Here is an 18,176-nt window from a genome sequence, read left to right on the forward strand (position 1 = left end):
GTAATAACTCCAAATTGGGAGCAACCCAAATGTCCATCAGCTATCAAATGGAAAATCAACCTGATGTATTAATATAACAGAGTAGTACTTGACAATAAAAAGGAACTATATATATATATATATATATATATATATATATATCACAACATGTGAATGAATCTCAAAAGCATCACATTAGGTGAAAGGAGCCAGACTCAAAAGGCTACATACTATGCTCCATTTATGTGCTATTCTGGAAATAGCAAAATGATAGGGACAAAAAGTGGATCCCAGCAGAGGAAGAGGACTGATTTCAAAGAAACAACACATGAGAGAACTTTTTTTTTAAGATTGTATTTATTTATTTTTAGAGGGGAAAGGAAGGAGATAGGGAGAGAAATATCAATGTATGGTTGCCTCTCATGTGTCCCCCACTGGGAACTGGCCTGCAACCCAGGCATGTGCCCTGACTGGGAATCGAATCGCGATACTATGGTTCGCAAGCCCGCACTCAATCCACTGAGCTACACCAGCCAGGGCCACATGAGAGAACTTTTTAGAGTATTGGAAATGTTCCATATAGAAAGTATGGTAGTGATTAGACAGCTGAATACATTTGTCAAATCATACACTTAGAAAAATAAATTTTATTCTCTATGGTTTAAACTTAGGTTTATACCTTGATAAACCTAAGTAGCAAAAGACTCTTCTGAACCTCTGTAGCCCCCTAAACCAGGCTCAAGAATATGAGAACCAGGATTCCACCAGCTGTTCACGACACCCCTTGAATATACAATGACTTGAAAACGAAGTTCACACTGCTGCCCTGATCAGCTGTTGATCCCCCCCCCCGCAAAGCTAGCACCCACACTTCCATGCCTACTTCTGGCTTCCAGCCCTGGCCATGGCACCTTCTGAGCACAGATTTGAGACATGTAATCCCCATTAACCTAGCCAAAATTTCTACACACTGGGGCTGAGCTTGCAGGATATTTGGTGCATCTGCTACAATTCCATCATCAGGATCAAAGAGGCTTTCTGCTCCTGTTCAGAGAGCATCCTGCAGCCTCTTTATGGCCCCTGAGGGTATTGTTTGGGGGTCTTTCCTTTCAGTGCTCCTCACATGGGTCAACTGCTCCAGTGTGCGGTGGGCCACCCGAGTTCAAGACATTTTCACAGCTGGGAAGCTCCTGGCCCTGGCCCTGATTATCATCATGGGGGTTGTACAGATCTGCAAAGGTGAGTGTCATTGAAACAATAGGAACCTGTCAAATGTCCCATCCCTTGCATGTACACACCCCCTCATACTGTCTTTGGGTATGTACACACCCTGAGATTTCCCAATTCTGGCCTTAAATGACTTCTCTTCTTCACTTGCTTGACAAAGGAGAAGAGAAACCATTTTTCACAGGAAATAGAACATACCTTGCCTGTTAGCAGATTCAGGCCTCCCATGCTGGGCTCTGAAGACCCCAGATCTCTGGGGTCCTTGGGGTCCTATTGCCCTCTTGCCCCAACCCCATGGAAGCTCCCTGCATCTTACATTGTACCTCATCCATACTTAAAATGGGGGATGGAAGAGGAGATTTTATGTGTTTTTAAATTACCTGCAATCTCTACAAGAGAGAGCTCTGCATTTCTTGGGCCCCTGCCCACATTCCCCACCAGATTTGGTCCTTTCCAAGCCTAAGTCTGTATTTGGTTTCCCTGGGACCCGTGTCACCACAAGGCTCTGCCCAGTGTCACTGCCTCCTAGAGAAAGTCGGGTGACCAGCAGGAGACCTCCCACCCGCCCACAAGCCCAGAAAGCAGAATGGGGTGCCTGGATTTTTACTCCAGGAAACATAATTAAAAGTCTGCTGTATAAAATGTCCATGATTATTTTAATCATATGGATTAAGTTCTTTAGGAGGTTTTACTGTTTTCAGGAATTTAGACATAAGGAAATCACTGTGCTGTGTTTTCAAAAATAGAGTCTTTTGTAATCTGGCCCCAGTGCTTTCTCCTGATCACTCTAATCTCCTTATTGCTGTCTCCATGTTGGTTACAGATGAATAAGTAAAGTATGAGCAGTTCCACTGTGTCTCGTTACAACCTCAGTCAGCAACCTTTCTCAAGAGACCTCTGTGTGCAGGACACTATGCTAAGGGCTGGGAAGAAAATTTAAAAGCTCCTTGCTAAAGGACCCCTGTCCTCAGGGAATCTACACCATAAAAGGGGAGACTAAACACACACCTCAGAAAGAAACATTTGGAGGTTGACAAGGAGAGCAGACAGGCTTAAACTAATATAGCATTATGGAGGCTTATGTTTGAGCGTCTGTTGTTCTTGATGCTTTCTTTATGAACGTGTACAAACTTAAACATCAGGGAAAGTGGTGAGGAGACTGACAAGGGCCCTAATCCTGCATCTCCAAATCCCAGCAAGCCAGTTCCAATTTACCCTGCTAGTCCCCCAGGTTATCCTGCTGTCCCTGGTGGCCTTCCTCTGGCCTTTCCTTCCAAGTAACTTTGCCTTATAAAAAAAGAACATTCATCCCTGACTAGTTTGGCTCAGTGGGTTGGGCATTGTCTGCAAACTGAAAGGCCACTGGTTCAATTCCCAGTCAGGACACATGCCTGGGTTATGGGCCAGGTCCTCAGCTGGGGGCGTGCGAGAGGCAACAGATTGATGTTTCTCTTGCACGTTGATGTTTCTCTCCCTTGCTTCCTGTTTCTCTGACCAGGAATCAAACCAGTGACCTTTCCATTTGCGGGAAGACGCCCAACCCACTGAGCCACAATAAATAATATCTTTTTTAAAAAAAGAAAGAACATTCAGAACTGTGCTTTGAACCTGAGCCCCATTGGAGTAATGGTTACCAGGTTCTGGGAGGTCCCGGAGTCGTATTTCTCTGCTCCTTTTGGTCCCCCTTCCCCAATGCATGGGGTGTACTGGAGATGAGACAAAGAATTGAATCATTGCCGCAGGGAGTGGTGGAAGCCAGACCAGGCAGGCTAGGGGCAGCCAGGACTCGGACTGGTCTCTCTGAGCAGCTTCCTGCCCCTTGTGTCCACAGGAGAATACTTCTGGCTGGAGCCAAAGAATGCATTTGACAATTTCCAAGAACCCAACATCGGCCTCATTGCACTGGCTTTCCTCCAGGGCTCCTTTGCCTATGGAGGCTGGAATTTTCTTAATTATGTGACTGAGGAACTTGTTGATCCCTACAAGTGAGTTGAAATAGCCCAGCCCTTTCTCTCTTCCTAGAAAGGCCAAGGCACCTGCTACTGGCAAGGGGGAACCAGGGGTCCACTGCCCATTTCTCCTCCTCCCAGCCCCGATTCTAATTGTGACCCATCCATCCTGAAAAAGCAGCTCATTACCCAGGAACTTAGACCTCTTGCCCTTCACTCTGTTAGGAGAAGAAAGCTGACCCGGAGACACTACCAGAGTAGGTTAAAGGCTGAAAACGGTGCCGAGATAACACTACCACCTTAGAGAATGAAATGTTTTCAGGCATCTTCCCGTTTGGGGACAGGTGGTCTCTATGTCTTGAGGCAGGGGAAAGGGCGCATTGTGGAGCTGATGGTGAAGAAGAGATCGGTAGCTATGGAATATATGTCCAGCCTAAGCTGTCTAGATAATTCCTTTAAATTATCCTGCCCATACTGAGAAAAATTCCTCCTCCCACCCCTCCAGGGAGAGGGGAAATCACAGAAGGAATGAAGGTCAGCTTCATGCAGAAAAACAGAAGGCACTTCCCAGACCCCATGGTGAGGCAGGTGGTCCCAGGTGCCACGCCTTTCCCCTCTCACCTCCTCTCCCTCTACAGGAACCTTCCCAGAGCCATCTTCATCTCCATCCCACTGGTCACATTTGTGTATGTCTTTGCCAATGTCGCTTATGTCACTGCAATGTCCCCCCAGGAGCTGCTGGCATCAAATGCAGTCGCTGTGGTAAGAAATCAAACTCACAGCCCCTCAAACTAGGCAGGTTGGCATAGACTTGCCTACTCAGCTACCCTTGCTTTCCTCTGTTCCATGGATTTGTGAAATTGGAAGTTATCCCAAGTCCTTAGGACGGAAACCACATCTTCAAGTGCTCAGGAGCAAGCTGATGGCCACGTCGTACCTAGAACAACCACAACAGCAGAACTGAGTAATTGCCACAGAAACTGTATGGCCTGCACAGCCGAAATGTTTACTCTCTGACTGTTTACGGAAAAAGTTTGCCAACTTCTTATCTAGGGCACTTTAAACTCTGAATGCAATGACTGTAGAAAGGAGACAGGCTTCTCCCCAGAAAGATGCCATCTTGCACAAGACATGCTGCTTCTCTCCCGCTCCATTTCCACCTCGAAAAATCAAGCAGCCTGACTCCTTCCCTCATTAGGGAAGAGTGTGTGTCATAAATGACGAGGAAGTAGGAGTGGGTTGTGCTTTTTAGGGAAAGAGATCCTGCAGGACCGAGGCTCTGGGGTCCTTGATATGCAGGAAAGATCTGGGATCCACGTCACTCCCTCACCTGGCCTCCCCTGGTCCTTAACCTCACCCTGTCAAACGGTATCTTCACTTGCCTTATTGAAGACTAAAGAAAGAGGCCCTCCCATGTCCCAGAGCAGCCTGGTCCACAGGCTTCCCCAGAAGGACGGCTACTCTAAACCCGTCCCCATAATATGCTATAAATCAAGTGTGTACTTGGCCCAGAGAATATAGAAAGGCAGGTTCCCTGACATCTTATACACCAACACTAGTCTATGGCATCACCACCTTTTCTTTCTCAGCCTACATAATAGCCTCTTACCATTTTCCCTCAATAGCATTTGTTTCTCTGAATTTAGAAATTCTCACTCTATGAATTACAATTCCTCTCTAATTCTGAGGCTCAAAAATTAAGAAGTTTGCTCAAGGTCTTACAGTTCCTGAATGCTGCGCCGAGAGGGGAGCCCCAACCTGCCTGTCTCATGGTGTATCGTGTAGCGAGGCCTGGGCTCACGTGGCTCGTCTCCAGTCCTAGCCCTGCCACTTCCTAGATGTGTGATCTTAGGCCATCCACTGAATTGCTTTGTGCCGCAGTTTCTTCATCTGTAAATCAAGGATAACAAATGTTAGTTCATTATTAGCAGTATTAGTATTCTTATCACACACTGTCTCCCTCAGCTGTTGGAGGTGTTGGTGTGGGACGGGAGCCAGATAGATCATAGCCATTCATCACACCTCCTCTCAGGAGAAGCCAGAGACTTAGGAAGGATGGACCTGGGAGGGAGCACTCTTAGCAGTGATGGACAGGTGCAGGGTTGTAGCCTCTCCTTTTCCACTTACTCCTTGTTTTCTCTCACAGACTTTCGGAGAGAAGCTCCTAGGGGTCATGGCCTGGATCATGCCTATTTCTGTTGCCCTGTCCACATTTGGAGGAGTCAATGGGTCTCTCTTCACCTCCTCCCGGTGAGTGCTGTCTGGGTCCTTTCTGGGCCAAGGGCCACTCTGCTGTGTATATAGCTCTGTGTATATGTGGGGGCTTGTCTCTGTCAGCGGGGCCTGTGTGGACACCTGGGCAGTGGCCTTGAAGGGGGCGATTGCTCACCTGAGGGCACGCATGTATCAGTGTAGATGCAGAGAGGTGTATGCTGCTCACGTGGTTACCTCTGATGTATGTGCCTTCACATGAAGTGGTGAAAAGCCCCATCCCAGCTCATTTCAGTTGGAGCAGGAAGCTGAAGCAGTCCCAGGTCAGGGGCTGTGTCTGGTGGCAGGACTGTCTCAGCTGCAACTCCAGAGCTCCTTTTCCGTTCTCCTAGAAATGGGCTGTGCTGGCTAGAAAGGAACCCCACTCTGAAAGGGATTGGGGGGGACCTGTGCCTGGGGCCTCTGGGCTGGCCTCCCGGGGGAGTTCTGGGACCAGACTGCAGGTGGGACAGGATCATCTCTGGGCGCCCTGCAGGTGCTGGCTCCTCTCTGCTCCACAAACAGGCAGCTGTGGGAGGTCTTTGTGTAACCATCCTGGAGACCCAGGTGGACTCACTCGTGTGAAATGAGGGGGCTGGGGAAGAGCAAAAGGAAAGCATTTGCCTAAAGCCATGTCCCTCATCCCTCTCAGGGAAGCCAGAAGCTCAAGGGAGCCCAGGAGTCCCCATCTCCTGCCTCCACACATCCAGGACCTACCTCCTTGGTACCCCTTCTTGCTGTCTCCAGAATGGGCTGTAAGAACAGCAGATGATGGATGATTTCTATCAGTGTGGTTCTAGAAGTCTTCCCAGGGTTCTCAGAAAGCCCCTCAGTACCCAAGGCACAGTCCTACTGACAAGATACAGCAAAGGAGTATGTCCCTGAATTCAGCTACTTGTAAAGCCACCCATCACATCAGGGAGGAGTTCCCATAAAATGACAAAAGAGTGCCATGTTTTCAGGACCCAGGGCAGGAAAGAGGGAATGTGGGTGTCCCTTGTTCTCCGGGACCCCATGACACATCCACAGCAACCTCGTGTGCGTGTTACACAGGAGCAGTGGCCACCTGGAGGCCCCAGCCGTGGGTGAGCAGTGGAAGAGCAATGACCCATGAGGCTCTCTGGGATCTGTTGGAAGAGAGTGACTGGCTACAGTCACTATTGAGTGGGGTTTGTCCCTCAGGCAGGCCAAGGAGTGGTCTGCGTGCATGTGGTATAGCGATGTGTGCATGCAGGAGCTGCGGCCTGGTGTACTCAGCCTCCGATTCAGAGGTGCGGCTCACCCACCAGGCCTCCTCTGCTCATCTTCCAGTTCCTTTCTTTCTTACTTCCTCTTCCTTGCCTCCTTCTCTCTTTCTCTTACACTTTTGTGTTTTGTGTTTTGGGGGTATGGAGAAGACGATCCTTCCTGAGGAGTAGGAGTGTGTGTGGGTGTGTGTCATGCTTACTGTCATTGTCTCCTCTGTTGTCAGCCAGCTGGGCAAGGATTGTCTCTTGTGAACTTGACACTTACAAATGCTGTTGGACCTGGACAACTCCACTTGGTCCCGGCTTCCTGTGGAGGAGGGTTGTGAATGCGGGACCCTGGCCATGTGCATGATGAGGCCGACAGGACACTTGGGTATCAGCTGGGTGCATGAGGCTGCACTGTGGAGGCCAGTGCCATGTGGCTGCATGAAACTAAGGACACTAGCCTAGGGATTTGGTGATGGCAGCTGATGGTGATGCGTTTGGGCACTCGGGACCATAATCGACCCCCACACTTCCGATGAGCTACTGCTTTTAGCTTCACTCTCCCCCATATACAAGTTACAAAGTAAATGACCGTTCTCTTCGGAACACCCAGTACGCCAGTTCTGTGCCTTTCTGTCTTCATCACACCATCCCCTGCTTCTCACCTCTGAGGCACTCCTTTCCCTACAAAATTCTAGAAAAAAGAAGTGGTATAATTCACACTAATATGTAAATGACGCCTAACAGTTTGTAGTAATGTCTTCTCTCAGGAGAGGAAAGGGGAAGAAGGCCTGCTTTTTATGTTATAATTTCTTTTTTAAAAAAATCACTTTTAGCCCTGCCTGGTGTGGCTCAGTGGATTGAGCACTGGCCTGAGAACCAAAGAGTCACTGGTTTGATTCCCAGTCCAGGGCACATGCCTGGGTGCAGGACAGGTCTCCAGTAGGGGGCCACTGGAGAGGCAATGACACATTGATGTTTCTCTCCCTCTCTTTCTCCCTCCCTTCCTCTCTCTAACAATAAATAAACAAAATTTTTTAGAAAAAGAAAATGTCATTAAACAAATATACAAGAAAAAGAACAGAAAATGTTTTAAAATTCACTCTTAAGCATTAACATCCTGGCCATAATATTGTACTGTAGTTTTGTAGTTATGCTGCCAATGGAGAAACTGGGTAAAGAATACATAGCATTGCTCTGTATTGTTTCTTACAACTGCATGTGAATATATGATAATCTCAGAATAAAAAGTTTAATCGTTTCAAAATTTAAAAAGATAATTTTTATTCTGATTGCAAATTCTTTGTCTATTTTAGAATTTTCAACTTTTTTCTATAATGTCTAAAGGGAAAAAATTAAATTACTCATAATCCCACTACCCAGGAATAATCCGTTGGTATTTTAATATATGTTTTTACATGCCCCATGAATAATTTTTTTAATCCTCACCCAAGGATACATTCACTGATCTTAGAGAGAGAGGAAGGGAGAGAGAGAAACACTGATCAGTTGTCTCCTGAATGCACCATGAGAAGGGACTGAAGCTGTAGCTTTCTAGTGCACAGGATGATACCCCAACCAACTGAGCCTCCCAGCCAGGGAAATCATTTTTAAGTGAGTTGGAATTATATTGTATGGAATCATCAATTTTCTATGTTGCTCTTTTCATTTACCATTATACTGTGAATATATTCTCATGTAACGATTTTTTTCTAGAACGTTATTTAGACTGTATTATATTCCATTTTATGGGTATACCATAATTTATGTTATCAATCTCCTATTTTTAGACACTTATGATATTTCCCATTTTTTAATTACCAGAATATCTCTCTCTATACACATTTCATTAATTCTCTATTCATTTCTTTTGATGGCTTTTTGGAAATAGAATAAGTAGCTTAAAGATATAAAATTTTTAGGTACAATTTGCATACAATAAAATACACAGATCATAAGTGTTCAGACTGATGAGTTTCACGATTGTAGACAGGCGTATGAACCACAACTAGATAGAGGACCTCTGCACCCATCCCGCAAGTACTCACATGTCTCTGCTCCACCGCGCCCTTCCCACCCCCAGAGACAGCTGCTTTCTGACTAGGACATGATGCTTTTAAGGCTTTCCTTGTACAGTTCAATCCCCTTGTATCCCCTGAGGATGTGGAAGGCACTTTTTTTATGGGATTAAGGCCTTAGGCAAAGGAGAGAAGCTGCCCCCGCAGCAGCACTCCTGGCATTAAGAGAGAACCACAGAGTGACAGCACAATCATCAGTGACCCCAAACCACCAAGGTCACACTCAGGGTTTCCACACACCCAGGGTCCATCCATGTACCCACCAGCTGCTTCTGGTTTGCCTGCATCTGCATTTGTGATTGTGGGTTCTGTGACTAGTGGGCTGGAAGGCGTGCACGAGAAAGTGGGTACCTGGTCCAAGGGTTGACTCCCCTGTGTGGGCAGAAGCAGGGCATGGATGAGGGAGCCTGGGCTGGGGAGGGAGCTTTCATGGGTAGTCCAGGGGCCACCCCAGGCTGACCTGCTTTTCTCCCTGCCAGGCTGTTCTTTGCTGGAGCCAGGGAGGGCCACCTTCCCAGCGTGTTGGCCATGATCCATGTGAAGCGCTGCACCCCCATCCCAGCCTTGCTCTTCACAGTAAGGGCCCCTCCTTCTACTGGTCCTACACACGCCCTCCCTCTCCTGCTTTCTCTGAGCTGGGAGTTCACCCTTTCCCACAGACACCCCTGTCACCCTTCTTCTGCTCCTTGGTCTCACCAGACTTAGAGAATCTGACAGGTGGTCTACATAGGCTTCACTAATATGAAGAGAAAGAGCAAGGCAAGAAACTGAGCCCTGAAAGACCTTAAGGCTCTCAGGCCAGGTCATTTCCGTGCTCCCATCCTCTGGAGCAGAATGACTTGACTTCCTCAAGATTTTATAACCTCACAAAGAAACTTCTCTTTTCTTGACTCTACGCTGCACCTGTTGCCCCCAGGGTTGCCCTTTGGGCCTCTGCTCCCAGCAGCGCACACCCGTCAGTCTTCTTGCCCCAGGATTTTCTGCCAGTGGGAAATGTCACTAAAACAAATTCGGTGTTAAGGGTACACCAAATAAGAAAAATCATAAAGGAAGACTGGCACACTGGAAATGGAGAAGGGGAAACTTGGGGTGGGGTGGAGGGGGGTTGGGAGTAAAATGACCCCAGAATAGAGTCATTTAGAGAGAGCAAAAAAGAAGGAACAAAGCACTGTCCCACTGAGCCCCCTCTTTTTTTTTTTCCTTCTGGATCCTGAATAAAACATTGAAAATTACTTCGTCTACCAGAGAGACACAGTTACAGCAGGATAGGAGAGGCCTCAGAAGGTCAAGGGCATTTGTTGTACAGCATTGGGGGAAATTTCAGCATGTTCAGATACAGGGAGGAGGTCATCATGATTGGTTTGTTGTGAAAGGTGATTAGAGAAAACACAATACTCCCAGCGGCCACAGGCTGTTTTCAGTTTGAGCCATTGGGGCAGCACTGTGACTACAGGGCAAGTACAGTGAGAATCTGGCTCATGCCTTCGTTAAAATGTTCTCAGTTATTTTCCCCATGAGATCTCACAGGAAAATGGAGCCTTCTATTGGCCTTCGTGGATTAGCCAAAGGGAAGAACATTGTTCCGTGGGAGCCACTGAAATGATTTTGAAGTTGAAAAGTGTATTCTACTGAGAAAACATCACAGGGATGTTATGAGGCTTAAACAAGTTAATATTTGTAGAATGTGAGGAATGGAGTCCGGCACCTAGTAAATAAGTCTTTATGATATTTTAAAAAAGAAGGGAGAAAAACAAATGACTCAGACAGAAGAGGATGAGGGCAAGATAAAGTCTTAGTCAGCAGTTAACAATCCTCCCTAAAATGATAAAATGCAATTAATTTGAGCTACAACCAAGGAAGAAATACACCATAAACGAGACCATGGAGGACATGGAGTCAGGGGCCACCAGTGTGACCAGTCTAGTTATCTACAGCCAAAATCTGTTCTGACTGGCTAGTCACCGTGCCACACCAGTGATTAAATATTTTATCACCCCTGCCATAGGAAGGAACTTCCAGGCAGTGAAGGTGTTGGTGATGGCCTGGGTTTCTAGGGGTGTTCAAACGGTTTCCATTTTGAGACATTCTTTATGAAATGGCACCATCTGCCTGAAGCACACACACAGTCCCTGACCTGTAAACAACTCCGGTCTCCAACTGTCCTTCCGATCACTGAGGACGCGCTTCTCCCATTCCCCCAGTGCATCTCCACCCTGCTGATGCTGGTCACCAGCGACATATACACACTCATCAACTACGTGGGCTTCATCAACTACCTCTTCTACGGAGTCACAGTTGCTGGACAGATAGTTCTTCGCTGGAAGAAGCCTGACATCCCCCGCCCCATCAAGGTGCGGAAACCTCCCCCTGGGGGTCCCCCACCTACTGGTTCCAGCCGCATCGCAGATTTTTCAATCACCTTGTTCTCAGCTGCTGACCTACCAATCCCCTGTATGATGGTAACAGACCCTTGGGAAGCAAGAGCCCTGTGGGAATGGGGCAGCCATTTAGTCCCATCCTCTGCTGGGGATAGGACCAGAGCAAACTGCAGCTGGGAAGATAAGTTAGATTAAATGATACTTTCATTGCGTTATTTCTTTGTTTCCTACGACTCTGTCTTAAACTGCAGCTGATAGCCAGGGTTCTCTTATCTCTTCAGCGTTTCCCTGGACCCTCTTGTCTGGCCAGTCTCTTCCTTGTCCCTCCATATAGCTGAATCCACTTGTTCTGTGCTTCTGTCCCAGAATGAGTTTCCTCCTCCCATCTGCCTGTCCAAATTCTAACCATTTTCCACATAACCTTCAAGCACCTCCTCTTCTTTGAAGCCTCCCAGTCCACTCCAGCAATCCATGAGTGAGCCTTCCTTTTGAAACTACTTTTGACCCTGTACATAGCAACCCAGTGAACCTATTGGTCGTTACAAGAAATAACTTTGTGATAGGTTTTACAGGACTACTCAGAACAAAATATGCAAGAGTGCTCCAGATTTTCCTGCAAATCAGAAGAATAGAGTATGGCCCTGAAATATTTGAACAATTCTGTATCGCAAACAGAGGGACCCCAGATGCTTCTAGAAGATTCTTCCAGCTGAGAAACCAAGGGCTCTCCAAATCTCTAGTTTCCCCTCACTTTCCTACCACTCCTAGAAAGCCTGCTAATAGGGAAGAGGAGTAGAAGAAGCCCATCTGCCCACATGCATACACCTGAGAAGAGAGGACAAGGAGTTGAATCTAGAGGCTAGCACTCTGCTGGGAACTCCCACCAGTGGTTAACAAGAAGGGATGAAGCCCAGAAAGATGCTTCTTTCTGAACAAAGTCAAGGGTCTAGACTGCCTTATATTGTGCTAACTTTCCTGATTTCTTGGGTGTTGGCAGATTTCTCTTCTCAAATTGCTTGAGAGAAATACGTAGGGACTGATCCTGGTGAGAGGGATGGCCATGTGCCTTGTGCCCAGATGAGGGCTCTGCCTAGAAGTGGGCGAGGGGCAAGGGGCCTGACTAACCTGCTGGTTTCCTGCTTGCCTCTCACTCGTTTCTCCACCTCTCCTTCACCCTACGACCACAGCAGGTATACACCAATGTGCCAGCAAGCCCCCATGGGCTGCTCTGGCTGCCATAGGCACATGGCATGGATGACAAGGCTTTGTTTGATCCCACCCAGGAGGGAGAGGGTGGGTGGTGAGGATCATTCCCTCCTTAGGTTCCCCAGTCCTTGTCCCCCGGTCTAAGTTTACCAACATTTGTTGACACAGTACTTGCCCAAGGTTCAGGGAGTGGGAGCCTTAGAGCTGAGCAAAGCTCAGCCTTTGCACTCAGAGGTACTCCCTGAGGGTGAAGAAGGGGGAGGGTGCCCTAAGCCTGGGTCAGTAGGGTCCACCCAGCTAACAATGCCTTTGCTCCACAGATAAACCTGCTGTTCCCCATCATCTACTTGCTGTTCTGGGCCTTTCTGCTCATCTTCAGCCTGTGGTCGGAGCCTGTGGTGTGTGGCACTGGCCTGGCTATCATGTTGACAGGAGTGCCCGTCTATTTCCTCGGTGTTTACTGGCAACACAAGCCCAAGTGTTTCGATAACTTCATCAGTGAGTTGTTGAAGGCTCTGGGTGCCTAAGGGCCTCCTGGTCTGGGTGGAGTGGTCAGTAGTCTGGCAGGAGAAGCCCACCAGAATCAGAAGAGCTAGGCTGGGCCACAGAGCTCTGGTGAAGGAGCTGGGGCAGGGAAGGGCAGGTGCCTCCCCAGGCACCTCTGAGGAGAGAGCAGCTGATGTTTCCACACAGACTTTGGGCCTGCAGGAATAAGCATCTTGATAGCTATCCTGCAGGAGCTGCCCTGGGCTTGGTGGAGGCAGGTGGAGGCCCTGAAATTGGTGATCGGTGGGCCTGGGGACAGTAGAAAACTGGGGCCTTGATGAGCACGGGGCAGCCGGCAAACAGGCTGCCCAGAGACACAGGAGGCAGGTGGGGGCATCTCCTGGAGGGGGAATCTCCTGAAGACAGTGATGGCTCTGCGGAGGCAAAACCCAGGAAAGGAGAGCAGGGAAGAGCATGGTGGGCCACTCGGCACTGACCTGGTTTTTGTGTGATCTCTTCCCACAGTGTTGCTAACCCTGGTGAGCCAGAAGATGTGTATGGTTGTGTACCCCGATGTGGGGGGTAGCTCAGGGACAGAGGTGACAAATGAGGACACAGAGCAGCAGTGGCAGCCCATTGCCTCCAAGGACAAGGACTAGTGGAACAGCCCAGCCCTGAGGACCACCATCTCCTCTCAGTTGCCTCCTCCCTCTTTTACCCCCTTTCTGTCCTCCTGCCCTGCCTGTGTCCCCCCAACACACACCCCTCTGCTTCTTCTGTTAAGCAGGGACAGGACCCGGGGGTGGGTGGTGAGAAATGATAAACAAAGACACTGACATTTGTACCCAAAGAACCAGCCCTTCACCCCAGGGCCCAGGCCCAAAGGCAGGGCTGCCCACGCTCAGGCCGAGCTGTGAGAGGACAGTGGAGCTGCTGGAGCACCCTCCAGGGCCCTCTCTCCAGCCCTCACCCTGTTGCTTCCTCAGGAGCCTGAGTTCAGGACTGCTTTCTCTTCCCATTCCTGAACCCAAGGACTCAGCTCTGAGAGAAGTGGCAGCAACAAGCAACAGTGAGTAGGCTGAGAAGGGACAGACCCAAGCAAATAAATCTGTCACCATTAAAAGTCAGCTGGAGAGACCTGTATCCCCTCCCTTCACTAGGGACCCAAGAAATCAGAGGCGATGCTTCCCTCTGCCCTTCCCCCCACACCTCCATGCATTGCAGCCTGGGCTTTCTGTCCAGAGTAAGTTCCTCAGGATACCATCCCCACCCACATCCCATCTCCCATCCCCCACTGGGCTAAGGACCAAGGAACCGGGGAACTGCCCCTCACCTGACCCCCAGCCAGGCCCATGGAACAGATTGGGAAAGGCTCAGATTGCAGAAACCCAGCCTTGCCCCTGACCCCTGCATCCTGCCCCCAACTGGGTGCCAAAGCTTTCTGAAGCCAGAAAGTCCTCTCCTAATGACAAAGCAATTCAGCTCCTTCTCCCTCCCCACCCGCCTGGGGAGGAACAGTCTCACCCTGTCACCTTGCAGCTATGCTCCCAGCACATACCACTCAGCCAGCACTGCCTGCCCCCCTCCCCCCCATCATGCCCTTTCCCTCCCCTCTTTGGACCTTGGCTCCTGGGACCTAGGACTGGGTGTGAAGGCTCCCCAAGCCCTTCAGGCCTGAAACCTGAGCCAAATCTGCCTTAAGTCACCTCCCATCCAAGAACTGGACCTAAAAATACTCCCTTATTTCTAACCTTCAGGGCAGACCTGGTATGAAAAGTTTTCCCCAGAGAGAGGGTGCGCGCCCATTGCCCAGAGGGGCCATTTGGGAAGAAGGCCACTTCCTCCCTCCTCCCCCAATTCTAATAACCCCTCCCCCTCTGTCCTCCCGCCACTGTCCTGCCTTTGGACAGCCTCCAGGGCGGGGTGAGAAGGCAGTGGTGGCAGGTGCCCACTTTGGAGGCCCTCGGAGAAGCCTGTTGTCCGTAGAATGAGGACTCTGGCCAAGGATGCCTTTCCCTGTGCTCCAAAGGAAAGAGGTAGTGTTTGCCCTGGGCCTTGAGCCTTCCTGCCACACCTGCTGTGCTAAGGACTAGATCCTTTTATCCCAAACGGAGCCACCTGCTTTGTGTAACTCCCCATACCATGTGCTTAAACTGGAATACCCAGGAGCCCCTCTGGCCTGCTCCAGGATCCCAGCTTCCTGCCCGGCCTGCCTCACCCTGTATTGGTGAGATGCCAGGTTTGGGTTGAGTTATGGTCCCTTCTGAGGGGACTCCAGGCGGGCTGGGGCTGGCCCCTGGAGGGTCAGGGGACCATCCTCTTATTTCTTCTTCTCATTCCTCCAACCACCTTCCCTCCTTCAAGTATTTTTTTCTAAGTGGATGCCTTACTTTTTGGAGAAATATTTTTGAAGCTGGCATTTCTATTTCTTTTGGACTTTTTTTAATGTAAGGTTGTTTGGAGGAGCAGGGAGTTGGTTATACCTGGATAATAATTGTCTTTGAGTTGGTTTAGGTTCCCGAGGGTTGGTTGGTTGGTTGGTTTTATGGAGGGTTTGGGGTTTTTTCTTTGATGTAATAAAATTTAAAATGGAAATGGAGTTGGTGGTGTCAATAATTCAGTGATCTTCTCAGAGAGTCTCCAGGCATTTTCTGGGTTTGTCAGGAGGTCTCTGCTCATCAGGTCCCTTCCAGGACGGCATTCCTGAAGGCCCTCACTCTGTCCCAGGGGCCAGTGGCAGTCCTTTCAAGCAGCCACTTCTTTTGAACCAAAAACTTGCTCTCATTTCTGCTATGAAGTCACGAAGTGTTATTAAGCGCCTGCTCTGTGTTCTGTGCTGAAAGACTACGAAGCAAAACTGCATCAGTACCCAGCGTGGGAATGGAGGCCCCAAGCTGAGTGGAGGAAGGCAAAGGCAGAAGCAGTTCCCGAGTCTCGGTCGGCAAAGGCTTCTTCTGGTGCCAGGGCAGTGAGAGCTGAGTGAGGGAAAAAGGGGCAGCCTGACCCTGTGGAGAGATGGAGAGCGGGACGGGAAAGCACCCAGCTGCGTCCAGCAGGCTTAATGGGAGAGACTGAGAGATGAGATGGAGTCCACTTAGCAGTACAGAGCCAAGAAAGTGGAAGGTTTCAAGGTGGAAGACCAGGAGAACTGTTGGACTAGAACAAAAGAAGAAGTGTTTAAGGTAGACACAAGGACCTCCTGATGCTCTGGGTTAACTACTAGAGGAAGTTAGTGGGATTAGATTCTGTCCTTGCTTGGAGTCCCGTCTTTGTGGGCATCCCTCCCTACTGCTTGTCCTGGAACAGCATCAGTCCAGAGCCAGCACTGCTGACAGACATGGGCAGGAGGAGGAGTGGGGTGGAAAGGTGTCAAAACATCGCCCTCCACCGCCTTGGCCACTGTGAGGACACAGGCAGGCGAGACGCCTCCACTCCCGGTCCTGGCTGGCCCTAACAGTCCTGCTTTGTGGCTGGTGTTCTTGTAGACTGAGGTTGGAGGTTTGCCATGGGCACCGACACTTGGCTCCAAGTCCCACATCAGCCACCAAACAGCTGTGTGTCCTTGGGAAAGTCATTTAACCTATTTAGCAGTTGTGCAGGGGCAGCGGGTCAGGGAGTGTTCCTATGTCTCCCTGCCCGAGGTTGTTCCAGAAGACTGAGGGCAAAACTGGGCAGAGGCTAGTCTTGTGTAAGAGGCCCTTCTGCAAGCTTCACAGCTACCCTCTGGGACCCCATCTTTTCCAGTACACACTTTTCCTTTCCCTGGGCGGCGCAAGGTCTTCCTTCATGTCACCCCACTCCAGCAAGTCTAGCCCTCCCCAATCCCCTCTTGCTCCATGGAGACACTGGTCTCTGGGAGCTCCCTCTCTCTCTGTAAGGTGATACTTGCTGATCTTTCAACCTGGTCAAATGCGCTAATGTGGGTCTCCTCCTGAGCAACATGCATTTATTTTTAACCTGGACCCCATTCACCTGTCTAAACCCTCAGTCACATTAATGCTAGGAACTCATGCTGAGACCTTAGGGAACTTGGGAGACTTTTGGAGATCACCAAAATCACAGCAGCTTAAGCATTCATTTATTAATACAGTCATATAACAAATCTTTGTGTGACCATCGTGTCCAAGAATTGTTCTATCTGCTGTGGAATAGCAAACTTATTCCTGATTTTCCAACTCAGCACAGTCTTCAAATATTTTGTTCCATTTCCCCCATAAGAATATTCATACTTGTCCTGAATTTTAATTCCGGCAATACAGTCACTACAGCTGAAGAGGTCCAAAAGGTGTATCTGACCCTTCCTTCAAGGAGCAGCAGTCTCTGAGCAGGCGAAGGCAAGACTGCACACGGCACAGATGTGTGCCCTTCCTAGCATCGCTGACTGGGACTTCATGCAGCTGGACTCCAGCTGCTACAGGCCAGGGCTGAACCCACCAGATCCCCAGAGCCCACGCATTGCCTGGTCTGTGAGTGTTCAAAAGCGCCTGTCAATTTGAAGTACCAGATGAGGGTGAAGAAAGTGTACATCTGCTTAGGAGACAGATAAACTGCAGTGGGTGGACAGAGGAAGGGCAGAAGGGACCGAACGTTGCTTTCTGTACATTGTCTTATTCCAAGTTTAATTAAACAACCTGACCAAGTAGGCATGACTACTGATATTTTACAAGATTAAGTAGCTTGTCCAAGATCATCAAGCTGTTGACAAAGGCAGGATTTGAGCCCAGTTATCTCTGCCACGTAGCTCACTGCCACGTAGCTCACTGCCACGTAGCTCACTGCCACGCTCAGTTGCCTCCCTGTTGGAAAGGCTTGATGAAAGAGGTGGTTGTGAGCTAATGCAGGTTAAGAGTCAATAAAATAATACACATGCATTGCCTCAGTTAATGCAAACAGGTAGCAACTGCCCAGGCAAGGAGATTATCCCGCTGACCAGGGAGGCCTTCTTTCTGTCCCGCCCCCCCCCCCCCCCCCCCAGCAATTATGCAGTACCCAAGAATCCCCCAGCCCTTGCCTGGCAATGCTCTCCCCACCCTCCTTCTTGCCCAGCAGGCCCTCCTTCCCTGCCCAAACATCCAGGGCGCCTCTCACCCTGCCAAACCCCTTGGTTACCGGGAAACACGGTGTCAGTACGCCTGCAACGTCAGCTCCCAGCCTGGGAGGTGAGAGACCCGAGATTACTTATCTCCCCACAGCCAAGCGGCAGACTCGCTCATTTCCTGCCGCCAACTCTGTTTGCACACCTTTCTGCTTTCCCCAGCGCCGGTTCCCTCACTGCTGATGCCTTCCCGCTCTCCCAGGGTGGCGGACTGAGAGCAAAGAAGGCGCTCTGAGTCGCACAGCTCCCCCTTTCTCTATCCCTTCTTGCCAGGGGGGTTTCAAGAGTTGTCCCAT

The 18,176-nt window shown here is 49.4% G+C and overlaps 1 protein-coding gene across 3 annotated transcripts in view; it reads left to right on the forward strand.

The window, feature by feature from the left end:
* Positions 1 to 15,380, forward strand: part of SLC7A8 (solute carrier family 7 member 8) — a 49,437-nt gene extending 34,057 nt beyond the window's left edge. For 2 of the 3 annotated variants that reach the window (XM_037129290.2, XM_053654854.1), the window contains 8 exons: positions 1,093 to 1,218; positions 3,038 to 3,191; positions 3,794 to 3,917; positions 5,302 to 5,405; positions 9,195 to 9,291; positions 10,917 to 11,066; positions 12,620 to 12,797; positions 13,311 to 15,380. In XM_037129290.2, the coding sequence (XP_036985185.2) occupies positions 1,093 to 1,218; positions 3,038 to 3,191; positions 3,794 to 3,917; positions 5,302 to 5,405; positions 9,195 to 9,291; positions 10,917 to 11,066; positions 12,620 to 12,797; positions 13,311 to 13,444 (1,067 nt within the window). In that variant the 3' untranslated portion in view covers positions 13,445 to 15,380. Of the gene's footprint in view, positions 1 to 1,092; positions 1,219 to 3,037; positions 3,192 to 3,793; positions 3,918 to 5,301; positions 5,406 to 9,194; positions 9,292 to 10,916; positions 11,067 to 12,619; positions 12,798 to 13,310 lie in introns of those variants that run through there. The other variant, XM_037129291.2, reaches the window with a different exon arrangement.
* Positions 15,381 to 18,176: the final 2,796 nt, after the last annotated feature.

The sequence above is a fragment of the Artibeus jamaicensis genome, unplaced genomic scaffold (assembly GCF_021234435.1).
Source record: "Artibeus jamaicensis isolate MK-2021 breed Jamaican fruit bat unplaced genomic scaffold, CSHL_Jam_final contig_887, whole genome shotgun sequence".
Taxonomy (NCBI): domain Eukaryota; kingdom Metazoa; phylum Chordata; class Mammalia; order Chiroptera; family Phyllostomidae; genus Artibeus; species Artibeus jamaicensis.